General features: G+C 43.9%; 1 protein-coding gene across 5 annotated transcripts in view; it reads left to right on the forward strand.

Moving 5' to 3' along the window:
- The window catches only part of PARD3B (par-3 family cell polarity regulator beta), a 1,084,399-nt gene extending 1,074,200 nt beyond the window's left edge, over positions 1 to 10,199 (forward strand). For all 5 annotated transcript variants that reach the window (XM_063695123.1, XM_019022741.4, XM_019022742.3 and 2 more), the window contains one exon: positions 5,498 to 10,199. In XM_063695123.1, coding sequence (XP_063551193.1) covers positions 5,498 to 5,855 — 358 coding nt within the window. In that variant the 3' untranslated portion in view covers positions 5,856 to 10,199. The remainder of the gene's footprint in view (positions 1 to 5,497) is intronic.
- Positions 10,200 to 23,223: the final 13,024 nt, after the last annotated feature.

Genomic DNA, 23,223 nt, shown 5'->3' on the forward strand with positions numbered 1-23,223 from the left:
ATTTGAAGACAGGATTACAAATGATTTCTTTTAATAAATTACAGCAGGCTCAAGTTTTCCCCTTCAATAATGTCACTCCCACTCATTTGAATTCCCTTGTTCTTTCCTGGATGGAAGGAAAGGGTGTTGAGTTACAGCAGGTGGCAGAGAAGTTTGCATAATTCTGGCTTCTGCCTCTCCTGGGTATGAGTAGCTTATATGAAAATCATCCATCACATCTGTTCTCAGGGAGAAAAGCTTGGGAGGCACTGGGGCAGAGGGAACAGGACACCACCTTGACCTCGGGTTCGTGTTCATCAGCCTTCAAGCCCAGGTACCACACTTGTAACTATGGTCATCACACCTGGGTTTGACATTGTCTCCCTAAGACCCTGTGTTTGAAATCCTGTGTACTGTACTTTGAAATACATAAAGATGTTCCTAGATTATTGCATTTATGACAGAGACAAAGAAAATTTCTTTGCTGTACCATCATAAAAATAGTAGTTAACTGACCCTTGAATAAATACGCTTAGCCTGAACCTAGTAAGCCCAGTTTCCAGTTAATCTTGAGTCAAGATAGCTCTCAATTTCCTCAGCACCAGTTAATCATGCTGAGCTCACTGGGAAGTCAGGGAAATTGAATCCCAGTGTAAGATTTATTGAGCACCTATTGTATTTCAAGTACTCTGTAGGGCAACAGAGATAAGACAGTATAATCTTGTTCTTGGCAAACAAGACAAATAAAATAACCTCTACCCTGATAAAGTTTACAGTCATTCTGTGTTGGACCCAATACAACCCTTTATTCAGCCCACCATCCCTCCTACTTCCTTCCTTCTTCAGAATTTAGAAATCAGTCTCACCTCAACCACCATCAATCCCTGGCTCCCAAAGAAAGCCCACTTTCTCCTCTTTTCCCCTACCTTCCTCCAGCCCCTACCCACATTCAACCTTTTATAGTTACTGTACATGTGTGGGTTTTCTCTTTACTTTAAACTCTCTTGAACAAATTCAACATACATTTGTAGAGCACCTGTGATGTGCAAAGCCCTGTGTTAAGCTCGAAGGGAGATAGTTAGATATGTAAGACTCAGTTCCTTCCTTCAAGATGCTTGCACTCCATGCAGTATACAACCAGCCACAAGGCGGGGTGAAAGACAGATGAGGTGAGAATGACCAGCTGTGGCAGAGACAGAGGAGAGAGATTTTCTTTGCAATTGAGGGTGGTGGTGTAGACATGGGAGGATTCAAAATTGCTCATGCCCCTTCATCTGTTCCAGTAAGTACAGCCACCTCATTCCTAGCAAGAGGTTTGCTATTAATTTTGTCCTTCCAATATTGAGCCCTTTCCCTATACAGAGTTGTTTTAGCAAATGTAGGAAGATGTCTTTCATCCTTGCGTAAACTGAAGGTAGTCAGCACCCAGAGCTGGCTATCTGACCAGCTTAGCCTCTGATTTCTAGCCCCCCTTTTGCTTAATGAAAAATACGGACATACTGACATGGCAAAAAGAGGAAATCCTTATGTAAACAAAGTGATGCTTATTGCTTCTTTACATGTAAATAACATATATCTTTGTCGTGTTCAGACTTAATGGTTAACTTTCTTTATTGCGTGCATCTATGTGATTGAAAACTGCATGCCTGAGATAGCTCCTATCAGTTTTCCAAGCAAAATCTGAATCCTTCTGGCCTCTGGAAATGAGCCTAATCAGAAATAAAATAAGCAATAATTTCAAAATATAGGTATTTTCATGACAGCCCCCTCTACGAGTTGTAAAGAAAACAAATACGGGCTTGTTTCTCTTTCCTTAAGTAAATATGGTTTCTGAGTAAAATTTTTAAATTGAAAGTTTTTAAAGAAAAACAGTAATATATACAAACAAAACTCAAGAAGTCACATGAAAAATGAAAGGTCTTAAAATACTGATATATTTGTTATGCGGATTCTTGTTTTAATCAGAATCTCCTAAGGAAGCTGCCCCTGGATTCCTCAGGGTTGGCTCAAAGCACACAGCATCCGACACCGTGATGAGCATTGCTGGGGCCCCAGAATGGATTGGTTTTGGGCTTTCCTACAAACACTAAATTTCACACAAATAAAGAGACTATGAAAAGAGAAACTCACGATTAACAAAACTAAAATTTTAGCTGCCTTTTCTTCCTCTAAGTTCTGTAGTTGATGAGGAGGGGCTTATTTTCCCTGTTTCAAAATTCTTCTTGAGACAGAGTCTCTTTCTGTTGCCCAAGATGGAGTGTAGTGGCACAATCTCAGCTCACTGCAACCTCCGCCTACCAGGTTCAAGCAATTCTCCTGCCTTAGCCTCCCGAGTAGCTGGGATTATAGGCATGCACCACCACGCCCAGCTAACTTTTGTAATTTTAGTAGACAGGGTTTCACCAGGCTGGTCTCAAACTCCTGACCTCAAGTGATCCACCCACCTTGGCCTCCTAAAGTGCTGGAATTACAGGCGTGAGCCACCGCCCCCGGTCAAAATTAGTTTTTTTAATAATTTAAAATAATACACACATAATAGTCAGAAGAACTTAGAAGTTGTTCTGACAAAAGTCTGTAGGAAATTCTGTTATGAACAAAATGTTGTTATAAACAACAGCTACACACCATCCCCCAAAAGAAAGAAAAATTCTTCTAGCACTCTTTGAACCTTAAACAGTGTTTTAGTAGGCCAACTCATTGTTTTTCTTCTCTCTGAAAAATTAAAAATGCTAACTGTTATGATGAGTTCCACAGAAAAAGACAATTTCCGTGACTTCATTTCTTGACAAAGAACAGCTACCTCTCTTGCTTTCTGCCACATATAAGCAAACTCCCAGACATAAAACCTCCCCTCAGAGGAAGCAATATGGGACCACAAAAGTATCTTGAGGTCTGCCCTATCTGCCCACGGGAAGCCTCCCTCCCCCTCACTGTGAGCTGTGAGCACTGGCTGCCTGGGAGGAGCAAGGTGTGGGAGAAGAGATAGCGACTGTCCCCCCATGTGCTCGCCGACTGTACTGTCACAGCCTCTCAGGGTGGCTTCTGCCCTGTCACCACTTGATCTGGATTCTCTCTCCAAAAATTTAAAAAAACAAGGCGTGTCTGTCTTTTATAATGCTCTGTTTTTAGAGAGAGAAATCTCCAGGGAGAGAACAGGACCCTAAAAGTCCAAGGCCTGGAATTCTTCCTTTCTCTCTTTCCATTTTAAACAGGAAGCATTCATGCTAAGAGAGTCCGGAGGGAGCACTGGTTGTATGTTCATTTGAAGGCAAATAATGTTTGTGTGTTGCAAATGTCAGTGATTTATCCTAAGGGCTTAAAATGAGTGCAGAAAAACCACATGTTTCACTTCATGCAGAGAAATATCTTCAGTGGATTTTGAGAGAAAGTACAGGTTAAGAAATTTTTTGAGTGTATCGGATATCTCCAACATGAACCAAAAGGAAATAAAAATGAGCATGGTGAGGTGGAGGAGAGAGACTTAAAGAATTCTTATGATAAAAAATATACCGAAGGCTGGAAGTTTTCTAAATCAAAAATGAAATTCTAAAGAAAGGGAAAGGTGAAATCCAGAGCCTTTATTTCCCATGGTTAGAGTGACAGATTATCCATTTGTGCTCCATTTGTCATGGGCGATTTAAAATACAGCAAAGCAAACTGCACTGAATAATAGCAGCTGATGCTATAATAACTTGTATACAAACAATTTAATTTTTTATCTGAAAACTCTAACTAAATTACCCCAAGCTCAAGGATCTATCTTTCATTATTATACATAGCCAAATTAAGACAAAAAAGTAGAGAGAATTCTATTGTTCATCCTTATAGATTTGTTCACAAGCTGCTTTCTACATGCACTGAGCTGGGAGCTTGTCAAATCTTCATTGATTTGAGCAACTTACAGAGCTGTTTTAACATCCAGCTCCACAGATTACAGGGTGATTCTGACCCTCATTGACAGTGCTTGATTAACCACAGACACTGTATTCTCACAGCCCTGTCATTTCTTTCAAGTGTCCTAGCAGTGTGTCTGACATTGGGGAGCTTTCCCTTAATTATTATTGTTGTTGTTTTTCTTTTTTAAAAATTATAAAAGGGGGAGTGGCAAAAAATGGGAAGGATCTGGGGATGGTGGTGGTGGTGAATGTGTGCACAGAAGGTTTATGAGATTTTAAGAGCTGCAAACAGAACTCATCTGTTTAACCCCAGGCTAGATAAAATGCAGTCATCTGCACATTGTTTAGAGGCACACTGCTTCTGTTATGGCAAACGGATCAGAAGATGCTTGTTTTCTTTAGTGAGAGATCCAGACAGGGCCACTTTCTGTTAGTGTCTATTCTTACCCTGGATGTTTCTGTGTGCCTTACCCATTACAAGGTACAACTTACAGCTGGTTTGGCATTTCCCTATTCTGCTACTGGACTGGTGCTACTTCCTGGCTTTGTGGTAGAGTTGATTACTTTATATCAAAGCTTTAGGTGTGGGCTGGGTGCAGTGGCTCATGCCTGTAATCTCAGTACTTTGGGATGCCGAGCCAGGCAGATCACCTAAGGTCAGGAGATTGAGACCAGCCTGGCCAATATAATGAAACCCATCTCTACAAAAACAATACAAAACTTAGTCAGGTGTAGTGGTGGGCACCTGTAGTTCCATCTACTCGGTAGGCTGAGGTGGGAGAATCGCTTGAACCCAGGAGGCAGAGGTTGCAGTGAGCTGAGATCGCACCATTGCACTCCAGCCTGGGTGACAGAATGAGACTCCCTCTCAAAAAAAAAAATTTAAAAAAAAAAAAAGAGCTCTAGGTGCTCTGGCTTGGGACTTTTTCTAAGGACTGTAGAGCATTTAGGGAGGGGAGGGACATATGAATCCACACCAAGATGTAACAGCAGCCAACCAGAGTTAGACCAAGATGACAGCCCATTTAAAAGAGCACCTCACAGATTTAGAAAAGCGAGTGCAGTCCATGGAAACTTTATGACTCCAGATAACCTGAACATTTCTATCACCATGCCTAGGACAGACTTCAGCCAAGCCTGTCCTGGATATGGTGGTAGAAAAGGGGAGGGAACTAATGACCCCATCCTTAAGAGAGGCAAACTCACTGCCTTGTTTAGGAAACTAGTTTGGTTACTATAATAAAGGCCAACAGAAAAGGGTATAAACCAGATAGAAGTGTATTTTCCTCTCATGCACCAACGTGAATGGAAGCAATCCTGATTGACATGGTGGCTCCATGGCGACGGGGGCCCAGGCTCTCACCTTCTTGTTGCTCTGCCTCCCATAGCACGTGGTTTTCACCTTGTGGCCTAAGATGGTTTTTCTGCTGGCCAACAGGAAGGAGAGAAGGGAAGAAGTTCCCTTCTCTTCTTTTTAAGGGCACGTATCACCTCCGCTCCCATCCCATTGGCCAGACCTGTGCGGTGGCCACACCAAACTGCACAGGAGGCTGAGGACCATGTTCTCCAGCTGGACGGCCAGCTCAGGAGCTGCTAACATGTGTCTCTTCTTCTCTTTCCAGGGGAGGACCCGCAGATCCTGTAGACTATCTGCCAGCAGCACCTCGGGGGCTCTACAAGGAAAGGGAGCTTCCCTATTATCCAGGGGCTCATCCTATGCACCCTCCCAAAGGGAGCTATCCCCGCCCCACAGAGCTCAGGGTGGCAGATCTCCGGTATCCTCAGCACTACCCACCCCCGCCAGCTCCCCAGCACAAAGGACCCTTTCGACAAGACGTTCCGCCTTCCCCTCCCCAGCACCAAAGAATGCCAGCCTATCAGGAAACAGGCAGACCAGGGCCCCGTGGGGGCAGCCCAGACCAGTACCCTTACCGAACCCAGGATTCCCGGCAGAAGAACCCCATGACTGCAGCCGTATAGCTGAGTGCCACCAAGGCCAGCCCGGTCCAGAAAGGAAGGTGTCTACTCTACCTTTGCCCTTTCTAAACCTGAAGACCTCCTTGGTGTTAGGAATTCTCCATGTTACTGATAAGCTTTTTCTCACTGACATTGTAACGCATGACTGCTAATCAGAGAGAAAAAGAAGGGGAAGGGAATTGGGGAGAAAAAAAATCAGAAGGAAGACGAAAGATGGGGCTATAAAAACAAAACTACCTGATAGTTGAAACGCTTTCAGAGTTGTTCAAATCAGTGAGAGTGGCAACGGAACACACAAACAACTAATTATGGAGCTCTACTCTGGGGATCCTCTCTGGCTAGATAACCTGTGCTGATGTGCAGACACGTGGACACCCCCCTCTGAGACTGGCGGTCCAGGGGCAGTCTCTGCCAGGCAGCATTACCCGCTCCGAGGTGGAGCCTCAGCCCCCTTCTTAGAGCTGTTAAGTCTAAGGCGTGGCAGAGCAGACAGAGATAGAGGCATCTGAAGTGAGTATAGGTTTTTTGACTAAGAAAAAAAACAACAGCAAACATGACTAGTGATCTTGAAATATTTTGTACCGAGAGAAAGACTGCATTTATTTGTAGAATTTATCAGGTTTCTGATACCACTCATTTGATGTAAACATTTCATGTTTCCTCACTTTTGATATGAAAGTCGGTAAAATGCAGTATTAGTCCCGGGAGGATGTGCACAGCTGGTCAGAGCTTCCAGAAGGAATATCTTCCGAGGACCAAGGTGATCAGGTTAAGAGGGTTCAACATCCCACGGCCTTCACCTTCCTCCCTCCCACATTCCAGGCATGGAGATATCTGGTTTCAGAGTCAGCCCCAAATCTCCTGCCTATAATTACTTTAACTGGGGTCTCTAAGGTTCCCACTTGAGGGCTAAAATGTAGTTGGGAAAAAGAGGGCCTACTGGGGAGGTCTCACAGGAGGCAGTGCCCTGGAAATGCCAAGTCCAGACTCAGTGCCAAGCAGTAACCATCTGCACTCGGGGACAGCGAGGAGCTGACCGTGGCCTCTGATGACCAGCAGGTATTAGATGGAAGTGAATGAGAGAGAGAGAGAGAGAGTGTGTGTGTGTGTGTATGTGTGTGTTCGAACACATATGATTGCCAGTATGGAGAATGAAATATTAATAATGCTTTCTGGAGAGTTTGATGCAAAAGTGGGGGAAACGGAGAAAAGGCGCTAAGACTAAATCCACCTGCATTTGCTATATTTCATTAGCTAAAGTCAGGTCAGGGCAGGGCCAAGGCCTCCAATTGGAAAAGGACAGTGTTATGGCTTTAAAAAGCTGAAACCCCACCCTCTAAGTAGATCTGAGGGTTTTCTGAGCTTTGCAGTAATTTTCTATGGAAACTAAAACCTCTAAAACATACAAGCTGGCCCAAATGAGAACACAAGCAAAAGATGTGGAAGACAGCAAAACCTGAGCATTGGTTTGAACCAGGCAGTGACACTTGAAATACTTTAAGCCTTTTCACATTCCTTCTTTATTCCCTCCAAAAAAAAAGTCTTGAGTTTAATTTAGGTCTATTTTGGCTGAGATTAGCATACCTCTGACTCACAGGATTTAATAAATTATAGTATTATTGAATACATAGGACATCCCTCTACCCCAGCTTACTCTTACCTTTTTAATTTAAAATAGTATTCTGCTACCAAGAAGGATGCAACTGCTAGTTTTAGATGTAAATAGTGTTATTTACTGGACTTTGTGATATTATTTTCTTAACTACACTTTACTATGGCCCTGTTGAAAACAGACTATCAAGTTTTTTGTCTCTGTTCTGTCATCTCTCTTAAGCCAGGCACCTTTAGAGTGTTTGCAATTTGTTGGAAGTGGTTGAGGATCTCAGGCCCTGCTCACCTGAGGTGGAGTGCAGGGAGCTACCGGTTTCCCTGCTGACCTGCTGAATGCTACCTTCCCCTCGAGTCGAATACACCTTAAGGAAAATGATAACACGAGGGACGTGTAACTTGTTTTGAAGCATTAAAAACCAGCAGCTCTTCACTATGTTCCATGTTTTAACCAAACTACTGTAGACTACTAAACATAGCCAAGCCAGAACATTCCTTCTGGATTAAGCCTAGGCCACTTGAGGGGCAGCCAGGGGTGATGGTGTCAGGTGAGAATCCTGTGTCTTGAAGGAGTGGCCTTTACAGGAAGAGTGCCCATGTTTTCACCTGCAGCGTTGCCACCAGAGTGTGCAATACCTCCTGCACACAGGCTCAGGGTAAACTGCTCCAAAGCTGGGTTTTGTGTTGCATACAAAGTCAATAAAATAGTTGCTAATCCTGAGTGGCAGCCAGTGATGTAAAGGTACTATTAAAGTGAACAAAAACTATATTGCAACAGTTTTCTTTCCTTGCTTGAAGTATAACACACGCTCCATTTGATCCTGCCTGAAAGAAGCTAACATTATATTTGTGACAGACAGAGGCTCCATCAAGCCAAGTAACAATTAACAGCTCAAATGTAAGATTTATAAATGCCCGTGTACTCACCCTTCAATTGTTACCACCCAGAGGTTACAGGACTCTTTCCCAGCATTTAGGGGAACAGGCTTTTAGAGTATTTAGAAGACCAGGCTATAATCAGTAATGTGCCTGGGAGCAGGAAATAGCTCCCAATTTATTTATGGCCTTGGGAAAACTCAATCCGGTGTCTCCTTGTAGCTCAGAACACTAATAGCCCCCCTAGAAGAGAGTGGCACATTGCGCTCCAAACCCAATCAACATACATCCACTTGGCTGCAGATCTGACTGCTGGGTCATGAAGGCCGTGAAATGATGTTTGCCCTCAAGTCACTAGATATTTTAAGAAGCCCTATTTTTCTCCCTTTTTGCAGGAGTAGAGAGATGAAAGAGGACAGACCATTGAAAACTTTTAGATGCAGGAGAATTGAGACTTCCACAAGGGAGAGAAACACAGCCTCCCCAGAATCCATTATGCCATCGGGTTGTGGCACTCTCACCCTTGCCATAATACCGTTTCCTCACAATATCAAATCAGTGGATGAAATACAAGCTCAGAAACAGGAACATTTTCCTAAATCATAACCTAAGAGCAAACAAAAATTGAAAAAACAATTATTCTGAAGCTCATTATTCTTAGATCTGTAGATATATATGTGTTGACTCCCACAGGATGGCACCAAGTAAAGATCTTAAGAGCATGGTAGGGGTTCTGAGACTGACTGTCACCCGTGGATCCTGATGGGGAAGAACAGAGGCTTCACTGTAGCTATAGTTTTCCACCAAGTCTATCAAATTAAAACATGACTCATTGTCCCCTCCAAAGATTCATAAAATTCTTGAACTAAAGTGATGTTCTGAAGAAAAGCCACCTAACAACGTTAGGAGGCTCATAAAGCTCACTTGTCTTTTCCCTGGTATGCACAAATATCAAGCCTATAAAAAAGTAATTATTTCCCCAAACCTATAACCACTGCATTCGTTTTCTGTGGAGGAACATTGTAGCATTTCAGGAGGGTCGAGAGATCTAAAGAGTTTGGTCTGAATATATGTCTGTACAATTCCCTTTGGCATTAAACTCTGAAACCTACAATGAATGGCCTTCAGATTGGTGTTAAATTGGGAGAACACCCTACTGCTTTCTGAGTCTACGAGCAACAGAAAGCCTGGTCTTAGTGCAATTAGGCAGGAGGGATTCGGACTCAGAAACAGCCACAGAAGTATTTCTCAGCACTCCCAGTTCCTGCCGACTTAGCTGGAAACGATGCCACAGCAAGACCAGAAAGAGGAGTCGCCTTAAGGTATCCCTACAAAGTCACCTTTCTGATAAAAAGGAGGGGAAAAAAAAGTTAGATATCTAAAATAAGCATAGAATCTCACCCACAGCTGTGACTTCTAAGTGAAACTCTTTTCTCCCTCATGTCCTTAAATAGTCACAGAATCACACACAGCCTGACTTTTAAAGACAAGCTTGGCTACAGGAAATGAACCAACCCCAAAGACTCTTCTAGCCTGTCTCCTGACTGGGCTCCTTCAGAAAGTGTTCTCCTGTTCCATCTGCAGGGCTGCTTACTACTGGAACCTAAAACAAAACCTGTTGTTTGTACCATCACTTTTTCTGGTGTTTCCTGTGCTTTTGTGATTCCAAGTCTGTTCATAAGCTCTGAAGATAAATTACGTGAAATCATATTTTGGCATATGGGGGTGGAGGATGAATTCTTTACAAACTTTTTAAGATGATCCATTTGTACCACAGAAAACATTTTGGAAGTTGTTATATATGAGTATATAAATTTCTCTTTTCGTATTTTACATTAAAATAAAGCTTTATTCAGTCATTAAGACGTCAGAGTCTTGGATTGCTTTAGGATGGGGTTGTCCAATCTTTTGGCTTCCCTGGGCCACCTTGGAAGAATTTTCTTGGGCCACACATAAAATACACTAACAGCAATGACAGCTGATGAGCTAAAAAAAAAAAAAAAAAAAAAAAAAAAAAAAGCTGCAAAAAATCCCTCAATGTTTTAAGAAAGTTTATGAATTTGTTTTGGGTAACATTCAAAGCCAACCTGGGCTGTGGGTTGGACAAGCTTGTTTCAGGATCGGATCTGATGAATCAACAGGTGGGTCTGGGCCTGCTCACCTTGGAATAGCAACATTCAGTAGTTGAGTAGCAACGTTCCAAACAGCAAGAGGGCAAAGAACAAAAGGAACAAGAGCATCAGTCATACGCTGGGCCCCCCAAGAAACAGATGCTGAGATGGAGATTCTCAAGCCAATGTGTACTGCAGTGTGCACTTGGGTTTCAATACCTTAAAAAGGGAGGGAAACAGGCCTGGGCAGAGGGAGAAGCTGAGCCGTAGTGCACTCCCAGCTTAGGCCTCAGCCACCCCACAATGGGAGCAACAATGGCTCTTCAGAGCTGTCCCCAGTTGGGACAAGGGAGCTGAGCCCTTATGCCACCATTGATTGGTAAATACAGGTTACCTCTGGAAAGAAAGAGCTAGCTAGGGTTCGGCAGTTTTCTTCAGTTGAGGCAAACCCAAAGAAAGCCGACAGCTGGGGCCCATCTTTGGATGGTATTCAAAACAGCTGGAAAAGAGCTCCTTCTTAATGCGGCATCTGAGCAGCCTGTCACAGCATTCACGACAACATCTAAAACTGGCAACCACTTTCTGGTGCTGGAATCACTCATCTCTAGAAAGTTCTCCTTGAGACCATCCCTGTCAACCCCCAGCTCCTTTATTCCCTTGGCCTAGTCTCAGACCTCCTCATACTCCTGGTAAGCCCATCCACAGCCAAGGTTTCGGCCACCGCCTCTCTACTGACTGCTCCAGCTAAGCTCTGTGCCCTGAGCTCATGCATTTCTGCTTTTCCACTACCCATTCCCATTTGGATGTCCTGCAAAGCCTTTAAACATAACATGCCCACACTGAAAACAAGCTTTCTCCAAAGAAACCTCCTCCTCACAATTCTGTCCTGGCCAAAATGTGAACTAAGTTCACAGCTAAAAACTGGAAACTTGGAAATTATCCTGGATTTCCCATTTAAAATTCTGCCCCTTCCTCCTACACATTCCCATATAATGAGATGGAAGGCCAACATTGTGTCCTGCAATTCCATCAAATATGTTTATGTTTCCTGATACCGTGACATGCCTGGGCTCAGCCTCATCACTTCTCACCCAGCCCCTTTAATAGCCTTCAATGTGATCGCCCCCCACCTCAGGCCTTGTTCCCTTCAATCCACCTCTGTGCTGTACAGCCCTGCTCCTTGCTTCTGGAAATAAAGTTATATTGGGACACATACACACCCATTCATTTACATGACGCTCTAGAGCTCTTTCACAACAGCATCAATCCCTGCTCTATATTGCTGCCTAGGAATTTTTCTGAAGTAGAGATCTGATGATATTATTCTTCTAGAGGCAGCATGTCTTCTTGAAAAAAAAGCTGGCTTTGAAAACAGGTAGGCATCGATTTAAAACAAAGTTCAACTACTGATTGGTTGCATAACCTTGAATAAAATACTTATTTATCCGTCTAGCATAGCATCATTAGTGAAGTAGAACTGCTATTCACCTTATAGGGTTGTTTTCAGAATTAAGTCACATGACAGACAGCAGGCCCTCAAATAACCTCATTTCACTCAATGTTGTATCATTATAACATTAATTAGAAAAAAAAAATTGATTCCTGGCCGGGGCCACTGTGTGTGTGGAGTTTGCACGCTCTCCCCACGTCTGCATGGGATTGCTCCGGATACGCCAGTTTCTTCCCACATCCCATAGATGTAACTGTTTGGTTAAACAGCAGGCCTAAATAGTCCAAGTGTGAATGAGTGTGGGTGTGAGCGTGAGTCCTCCCTTCAATGGAAGGGCATCCTGTCCGGGGCTGGTTCCTGCCTTGTGCCCTGAGCTGCCCATATAGGCTCAGCCACCCATGACCCTGAACTGATACAAGCGGGTTGAAAAGTGAGTGGAGGCAAGGCACGGTGGCTCACATCTATCATCCCAGCACTTTGGGAGGCCAAGGTGGGCAGATCACATGAGGCCAGGAGTTCAGGACCAGCCTGGCCAACATGGCAAAATCCCATCTCTAATAAAAATACAAAAATTAGCCAGGTGTGGTGGTGCACACCTGTAATCCCAGCTACTCAGGAAGCTGAGGCACGAGAATCACTTGAACCCAGGAGGCAGAGTTTGCAGTGAGCCAAGATCTTGCTACCACACTCCAGCCTGGGTGATAGAGCAAGACCCTGACAAAAAAAAAAAAAAAGAAAAATGAGTGGAAAAACGCATACAAAATAATCTAAAATACAAATAAGTAGAGTAAACAATAATCATACAAATGCACAGTAAATGATGCGGTACAAGAATGCTCAGTGAGCCCGCGATATCTGTGATTGTTTTTGAACCGCATGATTGTGGGAGGTGCTCCTTACAATTTCACTTTGTAAACATTTCCTCCTTGATTTAACTCACTGCCATTATTCACTGATTCACCAAATTATGGATAAATTATTTTCTTGTTTTCATCAATATTTCTTCAATGTATGTATAGCTCACACGTATTTTTCATGTGTAAGATTAGAAGCGTTTGGGTCTTTATTTAGAAGTTTAGTAATGCTTTTGTGACCAGAAGTATACCATAGGAACGTAACTCTTGCTTCTATCAGTTAGGCTATGGTAAAATTGGTGTCATTATACATCACACTTCACTCAAAATTGCAGTTTCCGGTAACCCACTGAGGACATTAAGGGAGGACTTACCGTATAGAAGCACTGGTGCCAGCTTCAAAGAGCCAACTGTATGCATCTCGTCCCAACTCCACATTCAGTGATATCATGGAGAAAGGCTGAAACGGGATATGTTGGGAGTATTTACAACACAGGAATTGGCATATCTGACAAATCAGGGCGTTTTTTCCTTCCCTCTGGAGAGCCAGTTGTTAAACATTTCACAGCACGCCATGGTCGTAACATCCCCAGCAGTCAAGGAAAATTAACCCCTGTCCCCATTACACACACACACACACACACCTTAAAACCTTTCTGTGGCTTCCTACTACTTACAGCTTAAGTCAGAAATCCAAAACCCCTGTGTGCCTCTCCCGCCTCCGTCCTTGCTGCTCATAGTTTACATCTTGTGCTAATGTTATTTCTTTTTTCTTTTTGAGACAGAATCTCGCTCTGTCATCCAGGCTGGAGTGTAATGGTGCGATCTTGACTCACTGCAACCTCCGCCTCCCAGGTTCAAACGATTCTCCTGCCTCAGCTTCCTGAGTAGCTGGAATTGCAGGCACGTGCCACCACGCCCGGCTAATTTTTGTATTTTTAGTAGAGACTGGGTTTCACCATGTTGGTCAGGCTGGTGTGCTAATGTTATTTCTAATGACTTTGATCCGTGTGACCTGGACATGAATTCTCACAGCTCCGTACCCTGGCAGTATGCAGTAGGCAATAGCACAGCCACCCCTGCTCAAACTACCCTCTTTGCCCACCCTGCTTTGTCCTGTGGATCCTTATTCATCTTTCAAGCCCAGGTCAAGCAGCTCTTTCTCCGTGAAGCCTTGAAGACAGAAATTGGAGACTGACTCCCTTCCCTTCCACCCTGCTTTCTTGTAGCAGGACTTACTGCAGGGTAAGTCAGAAATTCTGACATGGGCCGCCACATTTTTCAGATTTCCTCTCAACTTGGGTTCCACGTGAGACTCATTTCCACCAAACAGACCCAGCACTCTGACAGACGGAACTGAGGCTAGGCCTGCTCTTGCTGGCTAACCCAGCACCAGCTGGAGTGCCCAGGCTCTAGCTTCCTGGGCATCAAAAGGGCTGTGTGACGGTTAGCCATTGTGTCAGCATGCATCCCAGATGAGGCAACGGGATCCTGTTGTCCACTGGTTCTTTGAATCCCCCCTTTTTTTTAAACAGCTTTATTGAGGTATGTTTGCAGAGCTGTGCAACCATCACCACAATCAATTTTAGAATATTTTCAACATCCAGTAAGAAAACGCCATAGTCATCAGGAGTCAATCCCCATTTCTCCACTCCCCCATTTCCTCTGTCTTACCCCCATCCAGGGGAATCACTTGTTTCTATATGTTTGCCTGCTCTGGAATTATCATGTCCATCGATGGATGAATGATTAAAGAAAATGTGGCATATGTACACAGTGGAGTACCTTATTAGTCTATTTTCATGCTGCTGATAAAGACATACCCAAGACTGGGAAGAAAAAGAGGTTTAATTGGACTTACAGCTCCACATGGCTGGGGAGGCCTCAGAATCATGCCGGGAGACAAAAGGCGCTTCCTACATAGCGGCAGCAAGAGAAAATGAGAAAGATGCAAAAGCAGAAACCCCTGATAAAACCATCAGATCTCGTGAGACTTATTCCCTACTACGAGAACAGTATGGGGGAAACCACTCCCATGATTCAAATTATCTCCCACTGGGTCCCTCCCACAACATGCAGGAATTATGGGAGTACAATTCAAGATGAGATTTGGGTGAGGACACAGAGCCAAACCATATAAAGTACTATTCAGCCATAAAAGAAGATAAAATCCTGTCATTTGCGACATCATAGGTAAACCTGGAGGCATTATCTTAAGTAAAATAAGCCAGACACAGAAAGACAAATACTGCATGTTCTCACTCATGTGGCATTTTAGAAAGCTGCTCTCATAGCAGGAGAGAGCAGAATGGTGGTTACCAGAGACTTGGGTAGTTAGGAGAGAGAGGAATGGGGAGATGTGGTCAGAGGACACACCATCAAAGATAGGAGGAGTAATTTTTTTTTTTTTTTTGAGACAGAGTCTCACTCTGTTGCCCAGGCTAGAGTGCAGTGGTATAATCATGGCTCACTGCAACCTCCACCTCCCAGGCTCAAGGAACTCTCCCTCCTCAGCCTCCCAGGACTACAGTCATGTGCCATCACACCCAGCTAGTTTTTTGTATTTTTTGTGGAGATGGGGTTTCACCATGTTGCCCAGGCTGGTCTCGAACTCCAGAGCTCAAGCAATCCACCCGCCTTGGCCTCCCAAAGTGCTGGGATTACAGGCCTGAGCCACCGTGCCTGGCCAGGAGAAGTATTATTTCTTTTTAAAAATTGTCCAGAATCTCTGGCTTTCTTATCACTGAAGGTAGCAACTTTCTCAGTGGGCCAGCTCTGTGATGTTTTTCTGAGACTTACTCCTGGAAACACTGCCTAGAGCCTGCTCCTCCAGCCCTTCCAACAATTTCATAAACACCTAACTCCCCACATTAAATTCCTGTTTCAACTTGCTAGAAGAGGCTCAGTTATCTGCAATTCTACCGACACAAACACCTTCCACACCCCTCCTCCCGAGGCAGAGTTGGTAATTCTACACTGTATGTTACTGAGATGCTTTCTGCAGATTCTCAATAAAACTTTTACTACCTGTATTACAATAATTAGTTTCCACATCTGTGTGGCCTTCTAAGGTGTACCTGCCTGGCTCTGACTATATGCTTAAGAAATATTTGTTGAATTCATTTGAATGAAGAAATGAGGTGTGAGGATTCTTTTCCTGAATTGTTACACTGCTGACGTTCCACTTCGAAGCTCAAGCTGTAAATCTCAAAGTCCTGTCGTTAAAGATCGCCTGGTATTATTCTTGAGGTGAAAGGTGTTAGCTCACGTGGGCAGGCTGGATTCTAATTTAAAACACGAGGAACCAGGCCAGGAGATTGTAAATGCAATGGGTAATGCATTATTTAGAGAGTAAAGAGGGACTTGAGCAAATCGAAAATGTATTACTTACAACCTACTAAGATGGAAATACTTTTAGTGACAGGTGATTACTATTATTATTGTATAACTCCTTGGATTTTAGGCAAGTGCTTTGCAATCACTTGTATTACCAGTACCTTTCAACAACTGTAGATGGTGAGTTGGAATGATTCCCTGACTTCCCATAAAGAAACTGGGTCCTCTATACAATGGTACTTAAAAAAAGATGTAATGAAAGCTATTTATTCCAAAGAAACTAGAAATTACTTTGTAAGTGTCTTGGTAACTGAGATTTCTTTTTTAGTGGCCATATTTATTCTAATTCTTGTTTACATTACATGCTGCACGTTGCCTGATCACAGTAATTTTTGCTTCTCACACAAAGAACATCAGGTTTATATTTTTTTTAATAGCTGAAGAAACTGAGGCATGAAGAAGCCAGCCAGGCATGGTGGCTCACACCTGTAATCCCAACACTTTGGGAGGCCGAGGTGGGCGGATCATCTGACGTCAGGAGTTCATGACCAACCTGGCCAACATAGTGACACCCTGTCTCTACTAACAATACAAAAATTAGCCAGGTGTGGTGGCACATGCCTGTAATCCCAGCTACCTGGGAGGCTGAGGCAGGAGAATCACTTGAATCCGGGAGGCAGAGGTAGCAGTGAGCCAAAATCACACCATTACTGGAGAATTGTTTGAACCCAGGAGGCAGAGGTTGCAGTGAGCCGAGATCATGCCATTGCACCCTAGCCTGGGCAACAAGAGCAAAACTCCATCTCAAAATGAAGAAGAAGCCGCCAACCAGGCAATCCAGAGCTACACAGTTGGGAAAGAAAGCTAAACTTCTTTTATTTGTTAAGTATTTTTGAGAGCCTACCATATTCCAGGCATTCTGTGCTAGCTCCTGAATGGACTTTCTGCTTTGCAGTGTGAGGGGTACCTCTCAGATTACATGAAAAGATCCTTCCTTAGCCTGTGGCCAATGTGCCTCAACCCTGTGCCTTCCTAATCACTGGACTTTCAGAGGTCCTTTGTCATGGTTAAAGATGACCCAAGTCCTCTGAAAATGGCAGAGAGATGCTTCAGCTGTCAACATTTTAAAGCCATTTTAAAGATCATCCTTTCAACTTGAACCTTTATATTTGGTTGTTACCAACAATCCCCACACAAACCCTAATACTAAGTTTGCTGTATAATCATGAATGTGTGACATCATGCAGTGACTTACACCTGTAATCCTAGCACTTTGGGAGGCTGAGGTGGGAGGATGGCTTCAGCTCAGGAGTTTGAGACCAGCCTGCATGACATGAGACCTTGTCTCTACAAAAAACTGAAAAATTAGCCAGGTGTGATGTCTCACACCTGCAGTCCCAGCTACTCGGGAGGCTGAGGCCCGAGAATAGTGTGAGCCCAGGAGGTCGAGGCTGCAGTGAGCTATGATCACACCACTGTGCTCTAGCCTGGGTGACAGAGTGAGACCCTGTCTCTGTCTATAGATCGATATAGATTTAGATATAGATATAGAGAGGAGATACATGTGTATATGTATATATTTATAGACAGAAACACACACAAACATATATAGTTTTAACTAGATCCTAACAACCCATGACTTTGTAGCTCTTCTGCCTCTTTAGTCTATTAAGTAGAAAAATAAAATGACATTTAATTTTAGCCCAACACATACTTACGTCAGACACTGTAAAATGCTACAGAGGATCCCAGCCATAGACAAGCCTTGGATTCTACTCCCAGTGACCCGAGAGTTGAGTAGAAGAGAAAAACGTGTTCACAAAGAGCCAGAACTCAAGGCTGAATGTGATCAGTGCTTGAGGGAGGTACCTTATAACTGGGAAGCCTGCAAGAGGGAGGCTGACTTTTGACTTTGGGTGTAGACAGAGTCAGGAAGGTCTCGTGGGAGACATGACATCTGAAATAGCCTTAAAGGATGGGAAGACTAAATAGGCCAAGCAAAGAAGGATATTGACTTTCCAGATAAAGAACAGAATAGAAGCATCTGCATGGAGACAGGAACTCCCCGAATGCGTGTGACTGGGTGGTAGAGGGAGGGTTGTAGGTGAGTGATAATAATAGCCAATATTTTTTATAATTTATCCCATTTAATCCTCAAACTCTGTAAGAAAACAGAGCCTTAAATGAATTAAATAACTCGCCCTTGGAATTTCAGATCCAACAAGAGCAAGTTACTTAGGGGCTTACTTTGGTACTTACAAAAGTCACTCACACAAATGGGTGTTTACATAAAATTGGCCCCAGGAAACCACCATGAGAACTGAACTGGAAAAACTCAACAAATCGTCAGCCCTTAGTAGAAAGGAAGGGGGACTAATATTTATTGAGTATACAAGAGCTATGCTAGTTACTTTCCCTGTGTTTATCTCATTTTCTCTTCACACCAATCAGGTGAGGTGACTATCTTTACAGACAAGAAAAGTGAGGTTCCAAGAGATTAAGAACCAGCTGTAGCTAGTAAAATGGGAGTGCTGATCTCAAATCCAGCTGGGAGTCCACGGCCTGTCCTCCTTGCTACACCGATGAGGAGTGGAGATTAAAAGTAAATCTCAATGTAATTTCTTTTCATTCTTCATAGCTTACGTTGTGATTACTATTTAAAGTGTGTGCAATGTTGACAATTCAGAACATGTAAATGCAGATTTTGACATTTTAGACTGAAGAAACAGGCAGCCTTGGGTTAGTTCCACTATATATTAAATGATAATCTATGAAGACAGCAGTTTTGAAAGGTATCCAGGCAAATAAGTTGTACTTCTGGCTGAAGTCAGACAGGTAGATGAAACTTTGATGACTTAATTCCCCCAACTGTTAAAGGTATAAGCAGACCAGAACCCTGAGTTGGAGAGAGGCTGCCAGAACACTTATTAGGAGCAGTAAAGTGCAGGGCCATAATTTCAACAGGTGATCTTGCCTCTCCAGCTAATTGTTTTCCAAGGTTTCTCGGCTCAGAACCATTCAGCATTCTTTTCACTTGGGAAAAGTGCGTGCTCCTTAGGATATTTTCCAGGCTGCAGCCACCCCTGTACTCTAGTCACGACAGTATTTTTGCTCAAAGAGCTGTCGATTAGATTTAAGAGCCGCCCCTGCTCCACAATGCGCTGTCTTGCTGATCTTCAGAGAGTGCTGCGGTGTCGCCCTCTGATTTATGGAGAGGGCAGCTCAAACCCACCCCAGGGCTTTATTAAAGCAGCTTTTAGTCATATTATACCTTCCCAGCTCTGAAGCTTCCAACAGCTCCACCACCTAGGAGTCGAATCCCTTTGATAAGTAGCATTCTGGGTGATTGGAAAGTGGGGGCTGTGCCTCGTACCCTCCCACCATCTTGCCTCCCGACCCCCTAGGTGTGAAATAGTGGGGCAGGGAGGGGGTGATGGAGACTCAGGCGCAGGCCTGCTCTCCAGGTGGCTTTTCAATTTTCATTTTTTTTTTCCTGACCCTCTCTTGACCTTCTCCATGTGACAGTGTTTGCCCTGGAGCTGTGCCTCTTCACAGTGATTTTTTTTTTCCATCCAGGCTTTAAAGGGGGAGCCTCTGAGAGGTGTGGCCACACTGCTTGGGGACCCACTTTCAAAGGCACCTGCCCTCCGGGCTGTGCCTTTGAGTATCTGCAATATCAAGCTACAGGATGCAGGGCCCCTGCAGAAGACACATTCCATCAGCAGCATTTGCATATCTGCAGGTGAACTGTCTTGCAGGTTTGGAGTGTGCAAAGCCAGGCTTTGTCCCATAACATGGATCTTTGCTTCTGTTGATGTATCACCCCCTGCTGCAACACACAAACCAGGCTCTTGCCAAGTAAGGCCAGAGATGGGGAAACTTGTGTATTCTATTCAGAGGCAATGAGGTCCTCCCCAGGGACCTGCATCAAGACCTCTCAGGCTTGCCTTCCTTAGGAGTGAATCCTACATCATGTCCCTGCCCCAGCAAACTCATTGGAGCAGTGTTGATAAGCAGAGTCATGCTGGGTCAAGGTTGGGAAATAACTGGCAGGGGCGCCCTCCTCCCCCAGTTCTCCACGGGGGATGAGCCACCACAGGCCGTGTGGAGGATGGGTTACTGTGGCTCTGGCATTGACAGACTGGGTGACCCTTAACCTGGCCATCTCTTAACCTCACCCACCTGTCTTTAAAGTGGTGGTTGTGCTGACTTCACAGGATGATGGGAAGACTGCGTGAAGCATTTAGTACAGTAGTTGATGGAGGCTCTGGGTTATTTACCATCATTAGTCCTTACTTCCACAAAGAATCTGGTTTTAGGTGGTACTTAAGTAGCACATAATCACCATGAGAAAGCTATTTCCTTTCTGACCCTCAGCTTTGGTCAACAAGAAAAACTTGATCAGGTGCTAGGATGTCTTCAACATCCCCCTAAAACTTGCTAATCTATTATACTCTCAGACAGCCGGCCTCAGCTTGAATTTCTGCAGGCTCTAACTGGAATTCCGTAACATTGATTTGCTTTCATTATATTAATTGTATGATTGTCTCCTATTTAGGAAAAAAATGATCCTGAGTTTTTTCACTTACAGTAGTAAAGAAGGTTTTGTGAAAATTATTAATATTTAGGTAAATATGAAGTAACAGATGGTACAGCTAGATATAGTAACAATCATGGTGTGGTAGGAAAACGAAGTGTAGAAATGCTGTGCTACACCATGGAGAGGTGCCCCAGGGGCCTCTGAAGCTTCTAGAAAGTGGAGTGACTCCTGGAGGATGCCAGCTATTTGGCTGAACTTTGGGACTCCAGGGTAAGCTAGAGGGGAATGCCATGAGGCCAGGATGTTCTGAGACAGAGACTGTCTCAGAAACTGAGGAGTTTTTCCCCAAGGGAGATCTTGCCTGGCTCCCACCCCTTCTTGCTCCCAACTGGATTTTCACCACCTGCCCATAGGCCCTTTTCTTACTCTCACCCCCCAAGCCGCGGGTGGCTGCAGGAGCACTGGCTGATTCTCCTGGAAAAGCCAGAGACAAAGCAGGCTGCACCCAAGTACGTAAAGCAGTGATCTCCAACATTTTTGACACCAGGGACCGGTTTCATGGAAGACAATTTTTCCATGGACTGGTGTTGAGGGGGAATGATGATGATGGTTTGGGGTAAAACTGTTCCACCTCAGATCATTAAGCATTAGTTAGGTTCTCAAGAGAAGCATGTAACCTAGATCTTTCTCATGCACAGTTTATAATAGGGTTTTCTCTCCTACCAGAGTCTAATGCCGGTGCTGATCTGACAGGAGGTGGAGCTCAGGCGGTAATGCTTGCTTGCCCTCCATCACCACCTGCTGTGCGGCCAGGTTCCTAACAGGCCACAGACCGGTTCTGTTCTGTGGCCCAGGGGTTGGGGACCTCTGACATAGAGGATTAAATGTAAACTTTCTTCTCCCCAAAGCCTGAGCATTAAAGCAGGCCTCAAAGTTCTTCTGTCCTACTGCCTTTCAAACATTCTTGGACATTGGCTTATACTAAGGCATGCAGTTCACATCTCAACCTATTACAAAGGTACATTTATGCATAAAAAAGTTTCACAAAATGGTACTAACTTAGATATAATTCTTTATTGTATGCATTTTTATTCTGGTCAAGATCCCATTAAATGGTTTTGTGACCCGTATGAATTGCAATCTACAATTAGAAAAAATTTGACTTCATTCAGTTTCTTCATTTCAGAGATGAAGAAAGTAAGACCCAGAAAATGACATGAATTGCAAAAAGTCACCCAGTTAGCCAGCCTCATAGCTAAGACTACAGCCCTGGCCTTGGGACTCCAAATAAAAGGCTCTTTCCCCTATACTACATTATGAAAGGAAGAATCCATACCAGGTATTCCTGAAATTGAGGAAAGGCCATTTAAAAATAATGTGGCTCCAGTTATTGATTAAAGAGAAAAACTGGAAAAGACAGAAACATAACCAGAGGTCTGAAGAACTAGTCATTTTTGTCAGGAAGTAAAAGCTCCACCTGGTAATTAGTTGAGGTTCACTAGAATCCTAAAGCCCGAAAAAGGTCCAACGATGCTGAATCCTACCTCAATAAATGCACATGAAATTGAATTGTATCCACTCAATGAGCCTGAGTCTCATGTTGTTGGAAAAACAGCCTAGCCCCTTCTGGCCTACAGTCTTCTATAAAGAGAGGACAACTCCCTGAAGTTAAAGCCCGTAAGGCAGGGGTCCCTAATCCATGGGCCACAGACCACCCATCTGTGGCCTGTTGAGAACCAGGCTGCACAGCTGGAGGTGAGTGGTGGGTGAGCCGGTAAAGTTTCATCTGTATTTACAGCTGCTCCCCATCATTCATATTACTGCCTGAGCTCCGCCTCCTGTCAGATCAGTGTCAGCATTTAGCTTCTCATAGGAGCCTGAACCCAATTGTGAACTGCACACACGAGGGATCTAGGTTGCACCCTCCTTATGAGAATCTAATGCCTGATGATCTGTCACTGTCTCCCATCACCCCAAGATGGGACCACCTAGTTGCTGGAAAACAAGCTGAGGGCTCCCATTGATTCTACATTATGATGAGTCATATAATTATATCGTTATATATTCCAATAACAGAAATAAAGTGCACAATAAATGTGATGTGCTTGAATCATCCCCAAACATCCACCCCTCTGGACTTTGGAAAAGTTGTCTTCCATGAAACCGGCCCCTGGTGCCAAAAATGTCAGGGACCCACTGCCTTAAGGAGTGCTGTAAAAGTTCTTGTCTTTTCAATCCCAGCCTTCTCCCTCTCTCTCTTTTTTTTTTCCATGATGAGAGCCTCTCTTAGTTTCACCACCAGCTTCCAGGGTATCTGTCTTCATTTTCCAAGGCTGCCATAACAAACTACCATAACCTAAGTAGCTTAAGACAACATAAATTGATTATCTCACAGTACTGGAGTCCACAGGTCCAAAATCAAAGTCTCAGCAGCTTTGGTTCCTTCTGGAGGCTCCTAGGGAGAACCTGTCTCATGGATCTCTCCTAGCTTCTGGTGGTTGCCAGCAGTTCTTGATGTTCCTTGGCTTATACATGCATCACTCCAATCTCTCTCTCCATTGTCATATGGTGTTGTTCTATCTGCATGTCTCTCTGT

Source organism: Gorilla gorilla, chromosome 11, assembly GCF_029281585.2.
Source record: "Gorilla gorilla gorilla isolate KB3781 chromosome 11, NHGRI_mGorGor1-v2.1_pri, whole genome shotgun sequence".
Lineage (NCBI taxonomy): Eukaryota > Metazoa > Chordata > Mammalia > Primates > Hominidae > Gorilla > Gorilla gorilla.